This window comes from Sceloporus occidentalis, unplaced genomic scaffold, assembly GCF_023333645.1.
Source record: "Sceloporus occidentalis isolate IW3139 unplaced genomic scaffold, rSceOcc1.0.p SCAF_4, whole genome shotgun sequence".
In the NCBI taxonomy this organism is placed as follows: Eukaryota; Metazoa; Chordata; class Lepidosauria; order Squamata; family Phrynosomatidae; genus Sceloporus; species Sceloporus occidentalis.
This window is the reverse complement of record NW_028316984.1, coordinates 143,077,962-143,103,445: the sequence shown is the minus strand read 5'-3', so window position 1 is coordinate 143,103,445 and position 25,484 is coordinate 143,077,962. Positions and strand designations below refer to the sequence as shown.

General features: G+C 41.6%; 2 protein-coding genes across 3 annotated transcripts in view; one reads left to right on the top strand and one right to left on the bottom strand.

The window, feature by feature from the left end:
• CDAN1 (codanin 1) overlaps positions 1-14,896 on the bottom strand; it is a 44,816-nt gene extending 29,920 nt beyond the window's left edge. For both annotated transcript variants that reach the window (XR_016280969.1, XM_089521869.1), the window contains exons 1-8: positions 14,724-14,896; positions 9,464-10,170; positions 7,639-7,860; positions 5,396-5,589; positions 4,424-4,543; positions 1,099-1,177; positions 612-732; positions 52-161 (exon numbers count right to left, since the gene is read on the bottom strand). Coding sequence is in view for 1 of the 2 variants with exons in the window: in XM_089521869.1 (XP_089377995.1) it covers positions 52-161; positions 612-732; positions 1,099-1,177; positions 4,424-4,543; positions 5,396-5,589; positions 7,639-7,860; positions 9,464-10,170; positions 14,724-14,813 (1,643 nt within the window). In the remaining variant the exon portion in view is untranslated. The remainder of the gene's footprint in view (positions 1-51; positions 162-611; positions 733-1,098; positions 1,178-4,423; positions 4,544-5,395; positions 5,590-7,638; positions 7,861-9,463; positions 10,171-14,723) is intronic.
• A 569-nt stretch (positions 14,897-15,465) lies between these two features.
• LOC149314757 (uncharacterized) lies at positions 15,466-18,063 on the top strand. Its single transcript, XM_089521868.1, has 2 exons — positions 15,466-16,047; positions 17,166-18,063. Exons 1-2 carry the CDS (start codon positions 15,633-15,635, stop codon positions 17,813-17,815), a joined length of 1,065 nt encoding a protein of 354 aa, XP_089377994.1. The 5' UTR covers positions 15,466-15,632; the 3' UTR covers positions 17,816-18,063.
• The last annotated feature ends 7,421 nt before the right edge of the window (positions 18,064-25,484 follow it).

Here is a 25,484-nt window from a genome sequence, read left to right as displayed (position 1 = left end):
TAAGTTATGAATCACACATTTTCATATCCCACGATGGAAAGCAGTACTGACCTTTGCTTCTTAAATATGTGAAATGCTTTATCAGTGCAAAAGTTAGACCGATTGTCAGTTTCTGGCTGGAAGGAAACTGACTGTACGCATGAAGGTAGCAACAGAGAAACCTGTTTAATATACAAAAGTGTAAGCATATGCTCTTTTAATTTAACAAGCAGTCTTTCCTATTTTTACAAATAAACACAGAGCTTTATTAGTTTATTCTCCTTTATATACAAGACCTTAATAGCTAGTCAGTTTTAACAACACAACATGTAGTAGTGATCTATTCCCAGTATATCAATCTTTTATAACCAGTGAAAAGTCAGTCAATATCATTATTTCATGTGCTGTCTTTTTTTCCTGACAGAGTGATTTACTCTCAATTAATGAAATTTGTCATTCAGGATACAAGAAAGATTTTTCCGCAAAGAATGTTGAGTTCCCTCACCCCAATTCCTATTTCTAGGAGGATATAAATAACAATAAGAATATTAAAGGGAAAAATGGTTTCATTTCTCAAACAGTGAGCATATTACAATTTTATACAGTGCTTCTAGTAGATGCTTTGTTTTTACCTTAGCTGTGCTGTTTTCATAGGCTGTCATAAGCTTTCCATGCAAAACAGGAGAAAAGGATGCAATCCTATCATTTTCAGCCAAGAGCTTCAGTGTTCCTTTCTCTAGGTGAGACACAATTCTGCCAGAATGAACAAGGAAGAGGAACACATTACTAAAACAAATGAAAAGACCAAATTCCATTGCATTCTTGGACTCTTAAACCACCTACTGATTAAAGCCAGCCATACACAAACTAGATGAAAGCAAGATCTCAAAATTCTTTTCATTGATTACCAAAGACAATTGTGTAACTAGAAGAGTTGCTCCACTGGAACTAGCTATCAATTAGAAAATGGCATAATCCATGTTGTCAAACTTAAGGATGAAGTAACAATTTGTAAGTAAGATGTTCAACATACAAACCCAACACAAGCAAGCAAGTACTTGATGAAAGCAAAATTTGGTGTACACTTACAAGCACCCCCCCAAAAAAAATTTCACTTACTCAAAGTGATAATCCAAGACCTGAACAGCAAAATAAACACAATTGTGTATACTGCAAAAATGCTGTTTTTGAACTGCGTCTGTAAAAATACAAAAGCTGTTTTTAGAAAAAGTTAACTGGATAGAAAGCCATGGGCATTTTCTGCAGAGAAAGAACTAATCATCTCTGTAAGAATCATCTCACTGGATGTAGGCAGATCCACCACTGATCAGCAACAAACAGCACAATCCTTCGTTTCATTACTGCTTCCTTCAACTCAGGTAACTAAAGAACACCAAACACCCAAAGAGTCCTGCCAATTTATCAAGGGGCTTTCATAAGCAATATAGTAAGGGAAGATATTTGAGAAAACTGCCATAAGTAGATATAAGGAACACATGCCAAATGGATGTTATCTCTTATTTAAAACTAAGGCTTTTCAGAAAATTCAAGTTTAAATGAAGAGTCACACAATTTTTCACTGACAGCAATGTACTATAAATATATCTCAGTTAACAAAGCCTCTCTGACAAAGAAGCTCCACTTTACAAAGCCCTTTTATGGGAGTCCAGCCTAAGCCAACACCCCCCTTTCTTTCTTGTCTTCTGTATACCTGGGAGTTTTTTGCAGCCTAGGATGGTAAAGGAGAGCAGGAGACAGACTTTTAGTGTTGAGTTGCAATAGCATTCAGTGATGGCGAACCTATGGCACACGTGCCAGAGGTGACACTCAGAACCCTCTCTGTGGGCACATGTGCCGTCGGCCCAGCACAGAGTTTGCCAGAGTTTGTTACTGGAAAGCCAGAGGGACACGGCACTTTGCAATAAATAAGTGGGTGTTGGGTTGCAATTTGGGCACTCTGGCTCTAAAAGGTTCACCATCACTGCAGTAAGCAGTGCTATTAACCTGGGAAAGAATGGGATTCTACTCTGGGTACTACTGCAGCTGTGTGTGCTTATATGTACAGCAGGCAAGTTAAACAGCTGCCTCCAGAATGACTTACTGAGCATGTGTGAAGAGCAAATCAGAAAGAAAAGGAAAAAGCAAATTAGCCTGCCTCACCAACTACCGTGGTATGTTGGAAAACCATAGATCTATAAGTTTTGTCACCAAGATGAAAATCATAAGAAAATTGGAAACTGATGAAAGAAAAAAAATCATTCTGGAATGCATTCTGGAAGAAGTTTTAAGTCATCTCTACAAGATTAAAAATCTTTTGTTGACTTATGCAAGGCTTACTTGACTTGGCTGTTTCATTATACATGTGTATAATGTTAGGTTTGAATAAAAGGCTTGCTAAAATATGCTGAACTGCTAATCTTGTTTGTGGTGTAGGAACCACTCTATTATTTCCATGTTATTTCTACTTCTTGTACCAAAGTTTCTGTTAAAGAAATAAAGCCCCAAAACACATAATTTGTTAATTATATTAAATTATACCTTTGTTAACTGAGGTATACCTATTTATAGATATCACAGGTAATTATTTTTAAGGAACACTATGACTCTGAATACTCCTGGCAACAGGATTAAACATAATAAAAATGTTCCAGGTATATATTACACTGTACCTTTAGGCTTACCAGGGACAAACAAAATTTAATTAACATATTTACTGTCACTAAGTTTCTAATATCTAAAACAATCAGCATACTATGACTTTAATAATAATAATAATAATAATAATAATAATAGAATTTATTTTTATCCCGCCCCTCTGCACAAAGCAACCGGGGCGGCTTACAACATTAAAATATACATTCCAATAAAAATGCATTCCATATCCCACTATCTCACCCCCCTTAAAATATAATTAAACAGTTAATAGTTTAAAACATCACTTAAAACAATATTAAACAAACAAATAAGTGCAGCAGAGTCAGGGTAAACGAGCTGGGCTTTCTTTTGGTGGCTGGGCATCTATTCGGGAAAGGCCTGCTGGAAGAGATCCGTCTTAACACCTTGTTAAAAGCTGTTTAGGGTGGTGATATGATGGATCTCATCCAGCAGGCCATTCTATAATTTGGGAGCGGTAGCCGAAAAGTCTTCTGGGCAGCTGAAGACAATGTAGTTTTTATAGGTTGCAGCAAATTCTTCCCAGAGGACCTGAGTGTGCAGGGTGGAAGGAGGCGGTCCCGAAGATAGGTTGGATTCAAGCTATTTAGGGCTTTAAAGGTAATAACCAAAACCTTGTACTGGGACCAGAAACTGATTGGCAACCAGTGAAGTAATCTTAAGATCAATATTATGTGGTCTTTACACAATGATTTTACTAGATGCTAAGTTTCTAATATCTCGTATCAGATCTTTGAGTTACAGCTTAATACGACAAAATGCAGCTTCTTTTTTTCTTCATTCACTTTAGCAGAATTAGACAAAAAGTGACAGGTAACCAAAGCTTATCACATCTAACTGGAAAGCTGTATTTAATGGCTTCCAAACAAGCCAGGACATGAAACCAGCTTCTGAATTGTTTGGAAATCATGATGCTCCATGTAGATGCAAATAAAAAATATGTTTAACTAGCTATATCCAGTCACACGTTGCTGTGGCTCAGTCTGGTTAAATGGAAAAGGAGGAAAAGAGAAAGTGCACATTTCTGAAATATTTAATTTCACACTGTTTGTGGGTATACAATAGATGTTATTGTTCCATTGTCTGTGTAGATATAGAGATTGTCTGGTTTGTCGACTCTAGAACATGCAACATATAATTGTTCAGGTGAGAAGCAATCCGTGTCTAGATGTAAACTGCATAATTCTAAAGATTGGCCCTCAGCTTTGTTGATGGTGATTGCAAACGCCAATTGAATATTTAGTAAAGCATGCGTTGCTGTTACATCCAACAGATGGCGCTGTTTGTGTGCGTGTGTGTGTGTATATTTACCTGTCACAGGTGTGACATCTATATAATAGTAGGTGTGTGTGTGTGTGTTTGTGTATATATATATATAAAACATGTGTGTATTCAAATGGAATGCTGTGTCAAAATTTCAAAGCAATCGGTGAAGAACTTTTGGAGATTTAAGATTTTGAACAAACAAACATTTACATTTTTATTTATATAGAACATATAGATGACAGCTTCTTGATTTGTTTCTCCACTCACAAAAAGTGATCATGTAAATGTACAAAACTGGTGGACATCCTGTCTTATTAAACCAGGACAAGGCTTTATAAATGCAGTCAATGTAGGGCAGTTCAGCTCTTTACAGTATCAGAAAAATACAGGGTAATCTATTTTAAGAGAAAGACAACCTTTAAAATCCATTCCACTTTGTTTAAAATGTGTAATACTCTATATTACACTTGGCAGACAAGAAGCTATATGTAATGCAACTTCTGACCTTTGCATTCTCCATTGAAATCCAGGTCACTTTCCCTGTCCTCAACAGAGGAGGTTCTCTTGGCTGTTAGCAGCTGCAACACAAAGAAAAACTCCAAAAATATATTTGGCACCAGGTTTTCTGCAAAGAAAGTAAAGGAACAAAATAAACATTCTAAAATAACCTCTGATTTTATCTCAAAAGATTCCAGCCTTATCAGTAAGGCACAATATATACATCTATAGCTACAAATAAGCCTCAAGTAATTAAGGTTTTGCTTCATCCTAATATCCACTCACAATCCACTGGGCAGCCTTATAGAAAAAATAAATTTAAACCTCTGGCAAGCCCAGTGCATAGGGAAGAAAATGGGTAAGAAAGAAAAGAAGTTGAGAAAAAGAATGTCCCACACTTTGGGTTCTTTCCATGCCCATGTTTTGCTTAAGCTCCATGTATGGCTTGCCTGCAGGACTTCACAAATCACCCCCCAAGGGAATGGGCCCTAAAAAGGAAAAAAGAATGCCTAGCCTAACTTTACTTTGCAATTCTGTACAAGGGCAGAATTTAACATTCACCTGGTCATTCAACATATTAAGAACCTTAGCTTATTTTAAATGTGTGTGTTTCTAGTCATTATGTTTGACAATAGTAGCTTGAAATGATAAAAATAATCCAAAAACACCAAGCAAGGGAGGGCTGATGAGATTTCCAAGTATCAGAGAGTGGGAGTTTACTAGTACTGGAAAAATCAGATCACCCTTCTAATTTAGAAGGTTTGTGCAAAATCTGAATAGTCTTGTCACTGAATCCTGAACCTTTATTATCACTTGGAGGTCAGGATAAGATGTGCCTCTGCTTTGGCTTTTAAATTATTAGGGTATGTGTTGAATAATCAATTAAGAGAAATACATTTAAAGATATTTCTGTGAGCTACTGTTCTTAGCATCCGTCCAAATCAATATGACCTCCAAAGGTTCAGTGGCATTTCTTTACCTGCAATGCAAAAAGAGTAAAGCTGAGCCAGCTGTTCCAGTTGTTTTGTGCAAGAAACCTGGTTGACATCTGCAGAAGTTACTAACTGGTTTTCAGCAAGAGGATTTGCATTCAGACCAACATTAGGCTTGACAGACATGCCAGAATCCAGAGATGATCCTGCGAGGGAAGACGTATGATGCAACAACTTGGACCTGTAATTCAAAGAATTGAACAGAGAAAAAGAAAAGCAAGCAGCAGCTATAAAATAAAAACAGCAAAATCATAGGATTCTGTACTTTACAATACCAACCAAACATTTATCAAGTAAATAAGAATGTACTTTCTTTGGAGAATGACACATTAACAAGTAAAGTAATGTCTTTTAACGAAATGTTCCACTGCATTTAGAAAATATTATACAGGTATACCTCAGTTAGTAAAGTAGATGTATTCCTGGGCTTTACTTCTTCTATCAGAAGAACTGATACTGGGGCAAAAACAGTATGATAAGAATAGGTATGGCTTTCTATACACACACACACACACACACCACCACCAGAGCAGTTCACCATGTTTGAGCCAACTTTTTATTCAAACCTAATGATAAGCATATATGAAAAGAAAAGAAAAAGCCAAGTAAGCCTTGCATAAGTAAACAAAAACATGCTGAACCTTCTCCAAACCACCAGAAGGCTTCTTCTGAAATGTGTCCAGGAACATTTTTTTTCCTTTCACCAGGCTCCACTTTTTAGGATTTCTATTTTAGTGACCAGACTTACACATCTGCACCCTTTATAGCAGGGGTAGGCAATCTTTTTGAGCCGGGGGCCGGGTTGCTGTCCCTCAGACAACTGGGGGGCCGAAGCCAAAAAATAAATAATTAAAAAATGTTTTGGAAATTTTAAATAAATAAATAAATAAAAATAATTCCTACATACACTGCACACATCATATTTTGAAGTAAAAAACAAAATGGGAACATATACAGTGGAACCTTATTATACACAGGGATCCGTTCCGGATCCCTCCGCGTATAAAAAAATCAGCCTATGCTCGAGCCCCATTGTTTCCAATGGGGCTCGTGCGCGGCGGCGCGCGAGGCGCAACGGGTGCGCGCGCCCATTCAATTGAATGGGACGCGCCGCCCCTTCCACCCCGCCAGCTTTGAGCGCCTATGCTCAAAGCCGCCTATAAAAAGACCGCGTATGCGGAGGCGCCACTGTACAATACAGGCCCGCAGAGGCCACTGGAGCCCTGCTGGAGGGCTCCGGCGACCACAATGGGCCTCCTACAGGCCCACCGCTGTGTTCTAAAATGGTGGCGAAGTCTCGCGCGACCTTTCCCATCCTGCCCTGCGACGAGAAAGGTCACGCGAGACTCCAGACGCCATTTTAGAACACAAAATGGCGCCCGGAGTGGCACGGAAGCTGCGGTGGGGGCGTAGGGTTGCCATAAGTCAGGACCTCCAAACCGGGACAAATGTAGGACAAAATTTTCAAATGTAGGATACTTTTTTTTTAAAATGGAGGACACGCAAAAAATTGCTGATTTTTTAAAAAATGTTAATATAAATGCATGTTTCTGAGGCTTTTATAGACAATTGTCCCCGCTTCCCTGCCGCTTGCCCCCTGCCCCCCTTGCCCGGCACCAAAGGCCCCACTGCTCGCGTGAGAGGCCAAAGGTCCCAGGATTGGGGGGGACCGGGCCGGGGTGGGCAGGAGGCCCCAAAAGCAGGATTGTCCCGGGGGCTGCTGGGATAGGGGCGGCAATCGGCGGCAGGACCGGGCTGGGGCCGGTCCCAAGGCTTCGGCGGGCCGTAGTTTGCCGACCCCTGCTTTATAGCATGCTGGTGAGGCATGATTTCTCAATGCAAATGCTGCTAAAAAGAATTCCAGCTAGACAAAGGAAAATGTGGAGTTGGGCAGACGCTTTGTAAAAAGCTTCTTTGTCAGAGGCTTTGTTAAGTGAGGTATGCCTGTATGTCCAGGTTTTTCAGCATAATGGATCAAATTATATTCTTAACACAGCTACATGCAAGATTAAGGCCACCAATAATCAAGTCACTTTCAGAAATGATGCCAAGAATGTGTTATGTTTTCGGTATAGGGTTTTCAAACTTGTGAATAATATCATTACGGAATATAACAAAGAAAACATCTCTAGACAGTCAGGACTACTACTCTATGGATATAGTTCAAACAAGATTCTTGAATCATGATAGATTTCCCCTGAGCACATCACTTCAAAATTTCAAAATGTACCGTTCCTTCTTCAGCATCTCTCTTTCCTTCTGAAGGCTTCCAGGAACAGTCATCAAGTTTACTTCCGGAAAAATATTAAGACCCTCAGGACTGGTTCCAGACTGAAACTGAAGTGCCTGAGATTGGTCAACTGGTGTGGAAGTGAAGCATATTTTTGGCTTGGAGAGGGTTCGCTCGGTACTCACTGGGGTAGGGTTGATTCTTCTTGATGGTTTCCTTTTGCTGAAATGGATAACACCACATCAAGAGAAAGAAACCACCACACTAAGCTATCCTTCTACAGTCAGTCTTTATGGACACCATTTGAAGACATTAGATAAACTAATAGGCTGCAATCCAACATCAGTCCAGTGTTGAGTAAATATCCACATACAGAGATACAAAATACCTGCACTATGCAACCCCATGTAGAATGGCAACATAATGACTGAGTACTGTTGTGCAAAGTGCAACCACAATGCACAACTATAATGTGTGATGTTGCTTTATGCACAGCCCCATTAATGCTGCTGTCAGTGATATACATCTATTGCACTATGGGCAAATTATTCACCCTAGATGAATAGGGCAATTTACACAAGTAAGAATGCCAGCCATTAAGTGACAATATAATACAGCACACAGATTTACCAATATTTTTACTAATCAGCCAACAGGAGATTTAAAAAAGAAGACATGTCCAAAACCTCTAGCCGTTGTGTAGAGAAATACAATTCAAATGAATTGAAACAAAGTTTTCTGAACTGAGTTCTACATATCTAATTAAAACAAGCATTTATCAAGCATTCTCAACTAGAGTGAAATTTAGGAGTTTGGAGACAAAGGGAGGAATTAAATTTATTTAGCCGTCATCTAAAAAGACTGAATATTTTAGTCCCCTAGAATCATGTTTTGGTGCATAATCACACAGAACTAAATTTACAAAGAGGGTTTTTATGATACTATTACCTGAACAGTTTAAACAATGTCCCCAAGTTCAAGTCACACACTATGTATAACTGTTGGAGGTTTATTTACAGGCAAAAATACTCATATTTTAAGACACAAAAACTGCATTGGTTCAATTTCCCCCCCAAAAAGGAGTACTGATAGCTACTCAAAAACAAATATTCCATACTATGTAAACATGTTTTCCAATTTTAGGTGTTACGGAATATTTTTGATTCTGCATCCATAAACATTCTGGCAGATGTAGAAAATTTTTAAATTCTGCAATATACTGCAATTCTCACTGCGGTCAGAAAAAAGTCACACAGTGAAAAATAAGTAAGTTTAAGTCACATATGCTGCATCCACACAGGAAAAAAAATCCAGCTTGACATCACTTTAAGTGCCCTGGCTCAATATTATGGAATTATGGGAATTGTAGTTTGTTGTGGCACGAGAGGTCTCTGGCAGAGAAGGCTAAATAGTTCACAAAATCCCATCCCATAATTCTACAGCATTGAGCCAGGGTAATTAAAGTGGTATCAAACTGGATTATTTCTGCAGTGCAGATGCAATCTTAGTCAAACTTCTTTCATTTGTCTAGATGAGGGTTAAATACATTGGTGGGAAGAAGGCAAGCACAAGTCTAGAAGTAAGAAGAGGTACTTCTTCAGGCCTCAGCACTGGGAAGCAGTGGGAAACTATGTCCTACTAATCAACTCGTAATTGGATCAGCACCTAATTCCCCAATGAACCCTTAAGATGGATTCAGTAGGCTCTGGCAACTTTTAGCAGTTCTACTTTCCCTTTATCTTCTCAATAAATAATTCTTAGATATTAAATCATTTTGTTTTTCAGTTCACCAGAGGAATTGAGAAAGCTTCACAAAGTAACTTACCTTATCATCCCAGCAGTACACATGGGTGGAAACTCCTCCAAGTCATTTAAGTTAAGCAGGTCAGGTGGGGAAGTGGAAGAGGCAGGACTTATTTCATTCTGCTTCCTTTGCCTTGATGAACCCTGCAAGGAACTGTCACGTTTTGCTTCCTCATTCAGTCGCCTTCCCAGGTCTTGTGCCACTGTCCGGCCAGAACCATTCACAGAGCTGTTGCCTTTTCTTCTGCCTCGCCTCACTGGGGCAGAAACAAGAAAACTCCCCAGGCTCGTTTTCTGTGTAGAGCGCCTCTCGTGGTGAGAAAAACTGGGGCTTGAAGTGAAACTTGGAGTAGTGCTGGGATCAGCATTGAGAGAATCAGTGCAAGAACCCAATATGCTTGACCCATTGAGGACATAAGACCCATGAGATTCAGGAAGAGAGGTACTGGTATTAGAGGTGCACAAGCTAGTTGGAGTTGGATCGCAAAAAAGCTGTCCTTGAGTGCTACTAAAGTTTCCTGTGCTCTGTGATCTCCTTTCAGATCCTGGCCTTTGGCTCCTATAGCTGGCAGAACTCCCAAGATGCTTGGAGCTTGGAGTTTTAGCAGGTGTTGAGGGTCCATTAGTCAATATCTGACTGGTTTGTTCCCTTAAGTAATTCAGCAAAAAAGGCACAAAGTCTTTCTGAAGTGAATTAAGGAGGGCTAGTTTGGGATGAACTTGACTTTCCTGCACAAAACACACATAAAACAAACCTGAATTATTTTTTTAAGACAAGAGATATGCAAAGCTATACAAAATGAAGCACTCAAGATGCCTAACTATAAAACTCTAAAGCAAAATAAAACAATTTAAATAGAGAGCTTTTCAAGTGATCTAAAATCAAGGCTCAAAGAATCATGGTGATTTATTTTTTCTAGAACAAGAAACTATTTTCTTCCACCTGAAATTGTTGTTGTTGTTGTTGTTGTGTGTCTTCATGCCATTTCCGATTTATGGCGATCCTTTGTTCAGAGATTTGTTCAGAGGAAGTTTGTCATTGCCATCCTGAGGCTGAGAGCATGTGACTTGCCCAAGATCACCCAGTGGGTTTCATGGACAAGCTGTGAACTGAACCCTGGTCTCCAGAGTTGTAGCCCAACACTCAAACCACTACAAGACTATGTTTCATCACTTCAAGGCACGAATAAACTGCCCAGAGGAAAACCATTTTCATGCTAAACAGAATGCTACTAGACACAGGAAAATAATTTTGATACTATAATGTGACGAACTGTCATTTAAACTGGAGAGAAGAGGAAAATAAGTTTATCAGGATACCTCCACACTCCACAGCACGACAGCCTAAGGCAGTCAGAAATTTCTTCACTCTGGTTCAGTGTGAAAAGGAGTAAAGCCTTTGGACAATGTATGCCAACATGGACACAAAACTATACTCCTATTCAATTATTTTATTTTATTTGCTCAAAGATTTATACCGCATCCTATAATGTATGATCTCAGGGTACCATAAGACAAAAAGTAATTTAGAACACCTTAAAACACTGTCTGAAATCATATATGTATACTGATTCTCAACAGCATTCAGGTATCTTTTGGATCCCATACATTTATGAGAACATCTTAATCCCCCCTCCACAGGTGCAGGACATGCCCTGCTCCATATACTCCATATATTAAGACAGTCAGTGATTACTACTGTAGGTATGAAGTACCAAGGGGACCCTTGACATAGTTGTTGAATTCTCACAAAACACAAGTCACAGGGTTTTCCAGTGTGCCTCTGAGTGAACCTCTGCCAAGGAATATGCTGGGCAGCAGGCGGGTAGCCTACCACTAGCATGCCTGTTCTGTCTTTCTGTACAGCATGAAGTACAAATAACTAAACTAGTGCCAGAGCAAATTATTTTCCCCATGAGGAAGGAGGTGCCTTTACAAATGATGGCAGCTCTACTACCCAATCTAGCTTGGTGCTGTTTGCTGGACAAAGTGGAAACTATCCACCCCACTCAACCCATCCCCCTAGGTCTCCTTAATACACACCAGGTCCATCACTCCAACCACAGTTAAGTCATAGAGAGTGGTTGTTTTTACTCTGGAGCAACTCAGCATCCAAGAGTAGTGCTAACAGACCAGAGGGCAGGCTGACATGACTCTTTCTGAAGCACTCTCTTCCAGAAGTCTAAACCTTAGAGCTAAAAAAAAACCAGTAATGTGGTTAAAAAGTACCAATGCACAACTTATTCTTATTTCAGAAAGAGTGGGGCTGCACTTTTCAGTATGTTCCTAAGCTAAATTACCCCCCAAAGGCACACAGATTCAGTGAGAGTTAATTCTTTAATATGTAAACTCAGGGACAGTAACCATAACTTTAAAGTGAGAGATCTCAGAAGAGGTACACTGCTCTCTAATGTTCCTTCTACAATACTGCAAATACAGTACTAAAACAAAAACAAACGCAAAGTATACTACTGCCTTTGCTCGGACTCAAAAATTAATAACTCAAAATTATTCCATCCATATATGCTAATTTTGGTAGGCTTGCAGTTTTTGATTGTACAACAAGACTGATATCAGTCCAACAATGTTTCATAATGTTCATATTTCAAACCGAGTTAATGTCTAATTGTTTCGTCTGACCTGCAAAGAAAAAGTATCTCAGTTAACTCAGAGCAATATGAAGTAGCCTTTTGGCTAATTTTCTTTGTTAACGCCTTCAACTTCTTAAAGACAAAAACCTATGGCTACTGCTGCACATTTCCAATACAAGGCTGGAACTGCCCTTAGAAATGGCACAAAGTGAACACAGAATATTATCTCCCATGGATAAAAGGAAAGGAAAAAAACCGATTCATGATTCTTAACTTCTCAAAGGCTTTTGTCTTTAAAACATTTTTGAACAAAAGAAAATAGTAAGCACCTCACAGACCATCTCAAACTAGTAATTCAAATCCAGTACTATTTATAGTCATGTATAACAGAATCTTTATCCAAACTGTAAATATTGCATCAATAATTAGGTAAGAAAATTGCACAATACAGCAAGGCTTGTTTGCCCATCACTCGACATACTGTAATGATGAGCTCTTATGATCCTGAAAGGGCACAGTCCTAAATTAGAAAGAGTTATAAACCTTTGCTTCTATTTTTATTAATCTCATTTTAATTAATCTCACCAGAATCTGGGTGAAAATGTGACCAATTACAAATTGACTTTAAACCTTAATTTATTAAGTTCATTTATATCAATTCAGTATTAAAACTTAGCCATGGTTTAGTTTTCAGATGAGACACCCTAGACCATGGTTTATCTCTCCCTTGCAGCTACAATATAGGGATGGGGATAGTGGAGTAGTCAACCCTCTGTATCCAACGATTCTGTATCCACCGATTCACACATCCACAGCTTGAAAATATATGGAACCAAGCCCCAGTGAATACCAAGAGCCCATTGTACAGTATATCAGCCCAAGGCTCTCACTTTCTCATCCTGTGCAGAAGTCATCCCATGCTGGGAATATAGATAGATAAAATTTAACCATTATTTTCTGAAAAGCATGTAGTACTCAATCAGCATCACACGATTTTACATATTGTACTTGTTTTATGTGTCTACATTAGGGATGGCCAACCTATCTTGTAGGCCCTATATACCTCTCAGCATTACTTGCAATACCTTTTCACCACATCACTATACACTCCACTATTATTTTATGCAGCTACTAGATATAAGGATTGTCTGTTAATAACTGCTTATCTTGGGAGGTATACAGCTCTTTTTAAATTAGTCCGTTCCAGCTGACTTTAAGTAAAGGCATATACCTCAATTAACAAAGCCTCTGAGAAGGAAGCTCCCTTTTACAAAGCCTTTTTATGCCCACTCAGTTCCGCTCCCTTTTCCTATTCATCCTCTGTTTTGCTGGAATTTTTTAGCAGCATTAGCATTAAGAGGATGGTGAAGAAGGGCTGCACAAACAGAGACTTTGGGTGTTGGTTTGCTGTTATGTGTCTGCCATAAAAAATAAAACAAAGCTTGAACTGGGAGAAAATGTTATCTTTAACTTAGCTATTCTACTGTAGAAAAGTGTGCCTGCCTACCAGAGGCCAAGCATACACACACTCACACACTCCAAACACAAACCTTGCTTTTGTGAACCTTGATTTTGAATCCACTGATTAAACTTTGAGTTTGAATCCATGGATTCAACCATCTACAGCTTGAAAACTATACAGGGTGCCCTTGGCTTACGTGGAGGCTCCATCCTGGAAACCCTCCCCCCCCCCAACGTAAGCAAAGTACTGCGCATGCTCAAGTCCCATTCAAGTGAATGGGGCTTGTGCATGTGACGGCGTGTGCGCCATGGGTGCACTCCCCATTCATGTGAATGGGACGCACTACCCTGCATGCTCCTGTGTGGCTTTGCACATATGCTCAAAGCCACGTATAATACAGGCACACTGTATATGTACACACAAACACAGCAGTAGCAAGTACATTTCTATGCCACTTATCAGTGCACTTAAGCGTTCCCTAAGCAGTCTACAACGCATAAGCCAATTGCCCCCACCAGGCTGGGTACTCATTTTAGCCTCTTCAGAAGGATGCCAGGCTGAGTCGACCCTGAGCCCCTGGGACTGAGCTCACAGCCTTGTGGATTGTGAGGGAGTGGCTGCAGGACAGGCATTACACACACACATCTGTCTATCTATCTGTGTGTGTGTATATATATATATATATATATGTATGTATATACACACACACACACACACTGAATATACACATGTATCTAAGTCTAGACATTTTAGTCAACAATTGGCCCCCAAAGAATGTGCCCTGGTCCCTCCACATTCGCCAGGGTCAGGGGCACAGGGCCCCCGTGAAGACAGGAGGCACCACAAATAAACAGAAGCACCACTTTTCCCCTCAGAGGACGCCTCTCTAGGGATCTCTAGGTCCTCCAGGGCAACTCTATGGTCAACATCTGACAGACAGGCCATAGAACTGCACTGGAGGAGCTACAAAGGCCCAGTGGATGCTCTCTCTAGGGGTAATCTCTAGGTCCTTCAGGGCAACTTTCAGTTAAGGTTAACCATAGAGTTGCACTGGAGGACCTAGATATTCCTAGAGAGGACATATTGACCAAATCGAACTCCAACTCCCAGAATTCCATAGCCACGAGCCAGATAGAGTTAAAGCGGGGCCAAACCGGGTTATCTCTCCAGTCTGGATGCAGCCAGAGACATGAGGGAAGGAAGAAGAGAGGCCCTTCTGCCGCCTTTACCTCCTCAGGGCTCCGCCTCGCCTTCAGCCACCGCAGCACCGCCGGGGCCGCCACCTCCTCCCGCAGCAGCAGCTCCAGAACAGCCGCCATGCCATCCGCTCCTCTTCCGACTCTATACACTTAAAAGTCAGTTCATTGAAAAGAAAAACTCGCCCTGAGCCCTCCCGCCCGCTCGCCCGAGAAACAGAGAGATAAAGAAAGCGGGGTGAAAAAGCGCGCGGGCGGGCTCTCGGTCACTGAGTGGCGTCTGACTCCGGGTTAACAGCGCGGCACGTGGGGAGGGAGGAGGAGGAGCTCTCCTTTCCAGGCTCCGCCCCCTTCCTCGAGGAAATCGGCGGTTAGGATAGGAACCACTGAAGCTGAGCGCGCACGCGCGGGGCTACGCTCCAGTTTAAAAATGGGAGGGAGGGACTATGAGGATAATAATGAGGACTAGGACTAAGGGGGCGTGGCCGGAACGCTCTGCCTCTTCAAATAGCGAGCTGGAAAGTAGGGTTCGAAGGAGGGCGTGTTCCTATTGGGGAGGCGGGACCTGATTGGTGTGGAGCTTGAATGGGGCGGTGCCTTTGCGTATTAGGAGAGGAGAGCTCCTGTCGGGGAGGCGGGTCGTGATTGGTGTAGAGCCGAAGGGGGCGGTGCCTTTGCGTAGCGGAAGCAGAGCGTTCCTCTTGGGGATTGGTGTAGAGCCGCAGGGGGCGGAGCTACGACCCTCGACGAGCCGACGCTGCTTCCGCCTCACCCGGCGCGCGGCCATGTCAACAAGCGGGGCGCCTGCGCGGCGGCGGCGGGGGCCTAGTTGCGCGTCTTTTCCTCTCATGCGCGGCCTCCGGCGCCGGGGAGCGGAGGGGCCATGGGCCTCGGGGCTCCTCTGCCGCCCTGAGGCGCCCCGTCCTCCTTCCTCCCGGGAGCATGGCGGAGGAGTCCCCTAAGCGCCGCAAGGCCAACTTCAACGAGGCGGAGACGGAGGTGCTGATCGAGCAGGTGCTGCGGCACGAGCAGGTGCTCTTCGCGGGCGGCCCCCGGAGGGCCTCCCCGGGCCAGAAGCGCAAGGTCTGGGAGCTGATCCGGCACAAGGTCAACCCGGTGGCCGCCTGCCCGCGCGACGTCGAGGACCTCAAGAAGCGCTGGAGGGACCTCAAGCGCCGGGACCGGAGCAAGCTCTGCTGCCGCCTGGGGCTCGGGGAGGAAGGGGCCCACCAGCCCCAGCCCTCTCCGCCGCCAGACCCCCTCCTCCTCCGCCGCCGCCGCAGCAGCAGCAGCAGCAGAGCCCTCCCCATCGCCGGGGGCATAGACACCCTGGACCTGGCCGCCCCGGCGGAGATGGGTGAGTCAGGGAGGAGCCCAAGGAGACGCTCCTGCCGCTTCTTTAGTCCTGCTCAGAAGGGAGGGCAGTCCGAAATCCCTGCTGGGTGGAAGGCGGAGAAGGAGGACAGGTCCTGGGAAAGGAGGGCCGCCGAGTCTGTCACCCTGAGACTAAAAACAGCCATAGAAATATTAAACCCGTGCTGCTTAGTGATGGTCAAAATGGACAGGAGGTCCTAGAAACCCTCCTAGAAATGTTAAAGCCATGCTTCTTAGTCCTGCTCAAAGGACCCAGGAGAATACTTTGGCGTTCCTCCCGGCTTCAGTAAGGTTGACATGGAGGACAGATCCTGGGAAAGGAGGACCCCTGGCCATCCTGGGCAGGGGCCACTATCAAGATCTGAGTAGGCAGGTTACTCAGCAGGCCAGCCCCCCAGACCTAAGCGTTGCCCACCAGGATGACCAGGGTCCTCACTGCAAAGGAGGACCAGGTCGCACAAAATGGAGGACCTGGCCAAACAAAATACTAAAGGCACTCAAAGAGAAATCCATGCTTTTTAGCTATGCTCAGGATGGAGGGCCTTTTGGGATTCCTCCTGGACGGAAGGTGGAAATGTAGGAGCTTAGGAGGAACTTCCCGATGACATAAGGCATAAATACAAACAGAGTTTTCAGTAGGGAACAGACTACTGATCCAGTGTAACTAAAAATACAAAAAGATCTTAAGATAACTTTGGTACAGAAAAGCTTATGCAAAACACCATCCTTGTTTCTGGCCGTTTGCTATGGTGTGCTTTGTCTTCTGGGTACATGTAGAAGACCAGAAGCTTGAAATGCCCTTTATTTGTATTTTTCTGGTCTTTTGTTTGTGTTGAATTTCCTTAGCTGTGTTCTGTATCTTGAAAACACTGACCGGGGGGGGGGGGGTTAAGACTCTTATACATCCAGCCTTTACTATAAGATTTATCTTCTCTTTCGTGGTCATATTTAATACACATTTACCCAACCAATAGAAGTTGATGAAACTCTGTAAAACTGTAGAGAGCAATAAGAAATGTATGTGCCTGTGATTATCCAGATTCTTGAAAATATAAACGAAGGAGAATCTAATCTTTTCCTTTTCCTCCATTCCCATTATAGGTTTTACAGATGACCCTGGGCCATCCCACCAGCCATGTGCAGAGAAGGTCAATTTAGAAGAAGAGATAGTAGTGAAAGTAGTAGAGCCAGAAGAAAGCTCAGAGGACATAGCTGTAGTTCCTCCCAGCCAGGAGCAACTACTTTTTCTGGGGTTACAGAATGGAGGTCCCTGTGCAAAAGTAAAATCCAAGACAAAACCTCAGCCCCAGACAAACCAGAATGAAATTACAGAAGAGGATCTGTTGCACATCCAGCAGAACCAGCTGCATGTCATACAGTCTGGCTTTGAGAGTATCAACCATAACCTTCGGCTTCTGCAGCAAGGCATGCAAGATCTCAACAACAACCTCAGTGTCATGGCACATACATTAGTGGCTATCAAGAATGTCTATGTGAAAAACAATGCTGGTCCTGCCACCTTTGCTACGGTCACTACTCAGACCAATGCAGGATATCTGAGCCCTGGGTCCCCGCTGGTAGAGGACAGAGTCAGAGTGCCAGTGGCTGGAAGTAGTAGCAGAAGCAGTAGCTGCAGCTCCAGCTCCATGTCACAAGAGCCAGGTCCTTCAGAGTTTCCAAGACCCCCGCACAGAACCATTAAGAAGGAACATCCAAATGGCTGTTACTATTTCTGTTTTGCAGATGTGTAAGACCTGAATAAATGAACTAGAACTATGTCTTTTGAGAGGGACGTGTTTGTACCCTGCTCCAGTAAGGCATCATGACAGAGCAATCGTGTGTATCTGTCCTCTGATAAATGCTCTGTATGAAAGATCTCCACCATCCTTCAGCTGCAGAAACTGTAGCATCATAGGAGGCATAACACTAATGACAAACCCACTCTGGAACCAATTTTGGTGAAAAGCAGGATAGAAATAAATGCAGTTTTTAGAATCCATTCCTGTTTGTTAAGAAAAAGGTGTCATTGCTTTCCATGTTATTTTCTCACAAACAAGAATGCATAGGATTGCAGCAGTTGGTTGTTCCCTCTTACATAGTGTTTCCCTGTCTTTTACTGTGATGGAGGAGAGAAAAACCTGATTCATCTAGATCTTACTGGTATTAATTTGTATTTTGAAACAAAGCAGTATGAAAAAATAGCAGAAACTGTACTTAGTATCTGGTGCAGAATTGATCATACAATGTCTGTTTTTTAGCAATCAAAACTGAAGATTAGTAAGAAATTGAGTACTTGATTGTACTTTATTTTTAAAAAAGAAACAGCTGCCTACTGCAACTTCTGTAAGAGAGCATGTCAGTTCACTGGGAATGAATCAGGGTACTGAGCCACAGGCAACATGATTGTATGTTTTCCTAGAAAGCTGCTGTTGTTGCTCATGTCCAATTCTTATAAGTACCTCTTCCCTGTAAAAGTATTCTGCTCAAAACATGCAGGAGTTGGGAGGCTGCCTTCGCATAATTAAAGAAAATTCCCCCTGCAAAATGGTGGTGAATGGTCTGTGTTCTAGAAAAGTAATTTCTTGCATAAATCATCTCACTACCAACGTATGCCTGATGTTTGTATTCCTAGAAAACACTGGATCTTTGGCTTGGAAGTAATATTGAATCTTGGCTTGGTGTAACCTCCCTCCAGTGGTTACTCTATATGTTTTTGACTGCAGCTCCCATTAGCAGTTACTGTTGGATAGAAGTTAGTATTGGATGGAGGAAAAGCTTGGCAGACATAGGTTCAAAAATGTATCTGACTAAGTTTGGGCCAATTGCTTGTTCAGCGTAGCATAACCCTTCACAATTATTGTGAGGATAATGTAGTGGGAAGAACCATGAATGCAGCTTCAAGTTTATTGAAGGAAAAATGTAATGAACAATAAAATATCCTTGACCGGTAGCTATGCTAGCTGGGGCTGAGGATGAAAGGTCAGAACATATACAGAGATTTATGTCAGGGCAGAGTCTTATTGGCACATAAATGAGCAACAGACATGCTCTCCTCGCCTCCTCTGATACCAGTGTAATGTAAGAAACACCCATGTCTTGTTTCAGTAAAAGTACACTAGTATTCCCACTGTTGTACATAGGTTAGCTTGAAGTTTGTTAGTTTAAAAGTATGAAGTGAATGCTTCAGCTTTCTCACACTTGCACTTGGGAAAGATGAAACAGGAATGGGTAAGCATGGGGCTCATGCAAAAGGTAGTAAACATTTAATTTTGGAGAGGCTTTCAACTGGTTGGAAAAGAAAAGGACATCATTTTCATGTTAACCTAAATAGTAGTTAATATTTTATTTTCCAAGGTTCTTCAGCAGATCAGCCATACCACTGTACTCTTCATTGTGTGCAATCTGGAATTCTGGTGGCTGAAGGCAGCATGTTTCGTCTCATTAATACTATCATATGGAGGTCATTGAATGCACAAGGTACTTTTCTATGCCATTATGAATATATATGAGTGCCCTGCTTGAGAGTGTAGAGGTGATATAAATAGGCTCTTTCCTCCAAGAGGCTGTGGAACAGCTATCAGTCGTATCCAATGGTATGGTATGATGAAAATTTCAGTCCAGCATTTGGAGGACCACAGGTAACACCACCCCCACCCCCCCCGGAAGAGCTATATTACTGAATACTTGCCTTGTGGCAGTGAAGTAGTGTTTTCTTACAAAGTACTACAAATAGATTCTTATGTTCAACAGACTTTACTGTACAAAGGGTTAAGGAAAGTGGGAAAGGTTTAATGAGCAGTATCAGAAACACTATAAATAAGCTGTTACAGTACTAATAATTGATACAGTACCTTAGACTGATGGCACATGGGCTGAACTGCTGAGGTTCTGAGCCTCTGTCAGATTTGGATGAATACCAAAAAAAAAAAAGTTATCTTCTCAGGAAGCATCCCAGTAATAATGCTAAAGATGAAACAAGAAATAGCATAGATCAAGGATTGAGAACCTGTAGCCTTCCCAGGGCTTTGGTGGTCAGAAATGGTGGGATTTGTAATCCCACCTCTGGAGAAGCGAACGCCATAGCTGTATGTTGATTCCCATTCCAGGAACTCAGAAATCAGGAAAACAGGTGTTTTATGTGGGATTGATGGAATAAGTTGAGCTTGTGTCTTTTGTTAAAGCTGGTTGTTTGACTAATCTCTTTGTAGTCATCTGTGTATTGAGCTGTGTACTCTGCCTGAACAATGGTCTAAGACCTGTTGCTGCTGACAGGAAGTGAGTTACTTGTTTGAGGGTAAAACTAGCAACCAATAGCTTACCACATATAGCTGGTCACTCAGTCCTTGGGGCTAATCAATTCAAATGTTGAACAGGGAAAGCAAAACAGGAATTTTTGTGGGCATTTCATAGGGGAGTTTGAAGGGGAGGTCCATACCTAAACAGGATGACTGAGTGTAGATGGTGAAAGAGCTGATGCAGTAACCTACAACATTTGTTTTCTTTTTGTCTTCTTGCCTGAGAACATGGGGAAGAAAGTCCAAGCTGATTGCCTTGCCAGAAGAGAAGATGCAACAGCTTGAGATCCAGTTAGCTACACTGCAAGTTATCTGAAGTAATGAAGCTTTTTTGGACAGGGTGGAGCAGACTCTCTGTAAGGGCAACATACAGGAATGCCAAAGATAAGAGGCATACACTTGGAAGAATGAGACACACAGGGGTAAAATTATCAGAAAATCATGCTGTGAGCTTGGACTTACACACCTGATTCCGAACTGTCTCTTTGTATAATAGTTATAAGACACATAATAGTGACAACACTAAATCCTCAGAGATCCTGGAATTTCTGTAGATGTAAGGGCTCCTGGTAGTTCCCAGAAGAAAAGTGTCATTTTTTTTGTAGAAACTACAAAAAATTCCAATGAGAAAGTAAAGTGGGAGATGTCTAAAGAAATCAGGATGGCTGGCTGAAGAACTTAAATATGCACTTAGATTTAAAAGAAATGAAACAAAACAAATCACCAGGGACTAGAAATAGCCAGTAGTTGTGATGAGTTAAAAAAAATCTGAAGGTCAAAATGAGTTTAGGCTTGCTAGAGACGTTAGAAATAATTTTTAAAATGGCAGCAGCTATATATGGAGCAAGAGGAAGAGCTAGAAGATGGTAGACCCACTGCATGGAGAAATGATGAAAGGTTAGTAGGGGTCAGAGAGAGGACAATGCTCAAAGCCTACTTTGCTTTGGTGTTCCAAAAGAAAAACTTTGCAACTTGGTGAAAATGGAAGAAATGATGCAGCAAGGGAACTGCAGCCCTGAATAGATAACATACAGGAATAACTGGGTACTCTAAATGAACTAAGGTCTCCAAAGCCAGATGAACAGCATCTAAGGATGCTGAAAAGAACTTGCATGTATACTTTGAGAGCCTCTGTCAATACATTTTGAAAAATACTTGGAGCACAGGAGAGGTCCCAAAACACTGAAGGAGGGCAAATGCTGTCCCCATGTTCAAAAGGGAAAAAAGAGGACCTGAGAAGCTTGATGTCAGTACTTGGAAAGGTTCTAAAACAGATCATTAAACAGTAAGGAATGCTGTGATTACTAAGAGCCAGCATGCTTCTCAAAAACAAATCATGCCAGATTAATTGTACTCCTTCTCTTTATTAGAGGTCCAAAACACACTGCAGAAATAATCCACTTTGAGATCACTTTAACTGCCCTGGCTCAGTGCTAGGGAATTGCTTTATTGTGGCACCAGAGCTCTCTGACAGCGAAGGCTAAAGGTCTCACAAAACTACAGTTCCCATGATTCCCTAGCACTGAGCCAAGGCAGTTAAAGCAGTCTCAAACGGGCTTATTTGTGCAGTGTGTTTTGGTAAACGAGAAAGCTGTGGATATGGTGAAGCTTGACAAAATATCTCACAATTTTGTTACCATTTGATGGATTTTGGACAGATCTACCCAAAGAGTGCTCACCAAAGGCTCCCCTTCACCCTGGAACAAAATTATTGGCAGGATGTCTCAGAGTTCTGTCCTGGTCCTAATGTTATTTAACATTTTTATCAGTGGCTTGGAAAAAGGAACAGAGTGTGCTTCCCAAATTAGCAGAGGACACTGTATTAGGAGGGAGAGAACCGGGGTTCAAAATAACCTTAACAAACTAGCAGGCAAGATGAAAAATTAACATGATTTTCAATAGAGATAAACAAAGGGTACTACTTTTAATCACATTAAACGACTACAAAATTTTTAAATGTCTTGATTAAGCTATACTTTAATAAGTAATATCCAATTATAATGGTATTATAATAGTCATGAGCCTGCAAAGTGTAGTGGTTTGAGTGTTGACCTGGGATTGTAGATCAAGATTCAAATCCCCACTTAGCTCTGGAAACCAAAAGGGTGACCTTGGACAAGTTGCACTCTTATCAGCCTAGAAGGAACGCAGTTGCAAACCTCCTTTGAATAAATCCTGCCCAGAAAACCCTATTATAAGGTCATATGTCAGAGTCAACTTGAAGGCAAACAAGAACAGTAATATGGTAGTAAAAGGAAGTCAAGAAAATATGAAATGCACAAATATATAATGGGTGACATCTGTTTTGAAAGAGTACATGTAAAAATGACTGAGGAGTCTTGATAGAACACAAGTTAAACATGAGTCAACAGCATGATACATCAACAAAATAAAGTACAATGTCCCTTCCACATTTGCTGGGGTTAGGGGTGTAGAACCCCCATGAAAGTGGAAAAAACACCTTTTATCTTTCTAAGAATTGCTAGGTCCCCCAGCGCAAGTCTGTGGTCAATATCTGCTGGAGACTGACCACAGAATTGCACTAGAAGACCTACAAAAGCCTAGAGAAGCATTCTCTCTGTGACTAGGTCCTCCAGTGCAACTTCTGGCAAATGCTGACCATATCGAGTCGCACTGAAAAACCTAGAAAGGACATATTAATCAAATCTGAATAAACAAAACCACAAATGTGGAAGGACAACTGTAATGCAATTCTAGAATGCATTAACAGTGCTATAATGTCAGGATCAAGGAAAGTTATAATACCACTCTGTTGTAGTTTGGCTAGACCTCTCCTTAAAAACACTTCAGTTCTGGGCACATTTCAAGTAGGATACTGACAAGCAAGACATAGAATGTCCAGAGGAGGACAACCAAGATGGCAAAAGGGCTGGAAACAAAGTCTTGGGATGAAAATCTGAGGCAACTGGGAATGTTCAGCTAGGAGAGGAAAATGTTAAGAGGTAACTTGATAGCCATACATGAAGCAAGCTTATCTTTCCTTGGTCCAGGACCTAGGAAATAAACCAATGGATTCTAACTGGAAGAAAAGAGATTTCACCTAATTATTTGGAAGAACTTCCTGATGGTAAAGAGGTTTTTCACAGCGGAATAGATTGCTTCAGAAGGCAGTGGGTCTCCATCTCTGGAAGTCTTGATGTTGGGTGGCCATCTCTAAGATTCCTTGACTGTGTAGTCCAGCATGGCAGGAGGTTGGACTAGATAAGCCTTAGGCTCCCTTCAAACTTTGAGCGGCGGGGGGAATTCCCTGACTGAATTCTTGATGCCATTAGGATGCACCTTGTCAAAATAATTTTTCCAAAGAAGACCAGGGTTTTGCACACAGTCCTTTGCTCATCATATGACGTGAAGAGCAATAAGTTAATCCTACATATACTTTTATCTTTAGATTTTTTTGGCCCAGAGTTCATGAATTGAATATGTTAGGATGTAAAACAATGCTGCACTGTCAACAGTTAGAAGCCTTAAATGCAGCTCTTTCAGTTTATTTCATTTGTATGCTGCCTTTCTCCCAGAGTGGGACCCAAGGCAGCTCCCAGAGTCAATAAAAGATCCTTCACAATATCATTTTAAAAACAAAATTGCCACATAAAACAGTACAAAATTATATAAAAGACAAGTTTAAACATTTAGAGATAGCTTGTAGCAGCTTTGAGGTTAACCGAGCAAAAGAGGGTTGTACACTTGGGCTGAATCTGCACTGAAGAAATAATACAGTTTGGCACTGCTTTGTCATGACTCCATGCAATGGAATCCTGGGATTTCTCGTATGTTGTGGCAAGAGAGCTCTCTGACAGAGAAGGCTAAATATTTCACAAAAGTACAATTCCATAGCATTGTCCATGGCAGTTAAAGCAGTTGCAAATTTCATTATTTCTGCAGTGCAGATGCAGCTTTGGTCTACTTCCTCCAATGCATGAAATGAATTGGTGCCCAATATTTGTTTTAAAAGATAAAACATCCCAGTAAGAAGCTCCCCTGCTTACACATTAAAAGCCTGCTTTAAAAAACCCTCTTTACCTGCCAATGAATGGAAAGCAAGGAGGGAGGGCAGAATATGAGAGCAGCCACTGAGAAGCCCCTCTCGTGTCCTCACCATGTGGGTCTGTGATGGTGGTATGACCAAGAGAAATCCTTCCCCTGTGGCTCTTGGAAATCAGGCAGGTTAATATGGGAAAATGTGGTCTTTAATGATGTTCTGAACCTAAGCTGTATAACGGTTTTATAGGTCATGACCAGCACTTTTAATTGTGCCCAGAACATGTAGTCAGTAAGCAGTTTTAACAAGGGAGTTACATGCTCCCTATATTTGGCCCCAGTTAGTATTCTGTCCACAGCATTTGGAACAGCTGAAGTTGCCCAAGGGACTTTAAACATGGCTATTAAAAGAACTTACCAAAATTGTTGATGTAAACAATTGTTCTTGTTGTAGTTTGCCTTCAAGTCGTTTCTGACTTAGGGCGACCCTATCATGGGTTCTTCTGAGGCTGAGAGTGTATGACTCACCCAAGGCCAAGATCACTCAGTGGGTTTCCAAGACCGAGTGGGGAACTCAACCCTGGTCTCCAAAGTCATCATCTAGTGTTCAAACCACTACACCACGCTGGCTCTAGATTCATATTAGGGTCACCATAGGTTAGGAACAACATGAAGACACAATAATGAATATTTAGAATTGTAATCTGTCAGCTATGCATTTAGCTTGAAGAAGAGTATTTTTCAAGCTTTTAAACTTTATACCGTCCTTTATGAACAGAAATTGTAACTACACTAACATGTTGTTCTCTGGGCTTTTCAGTTATGTTTAAACTGCACAAAAATAGCTATAAATGCAGTTTGGAGATAACATCTAGCTTAAATATAATAGTAGAGAAGAAAATAAGCCAAAAAATATCCACCTTTATTTCACCACTGTTAAAAGGTTTATTAAAATGCTATTTTAATCATCAACATTCCAAAGCTGATCATTGATAGATCAGCACCATTTTTTCAGCACCAAACTTTGATTTTCCAGGAAACGGGATTCATTGCTTTGCATCGTCTAAACTGAATTACAGTATTTACAAAACTATTTTTGGTAAAGTTCTGTATAGAATAAACTGAC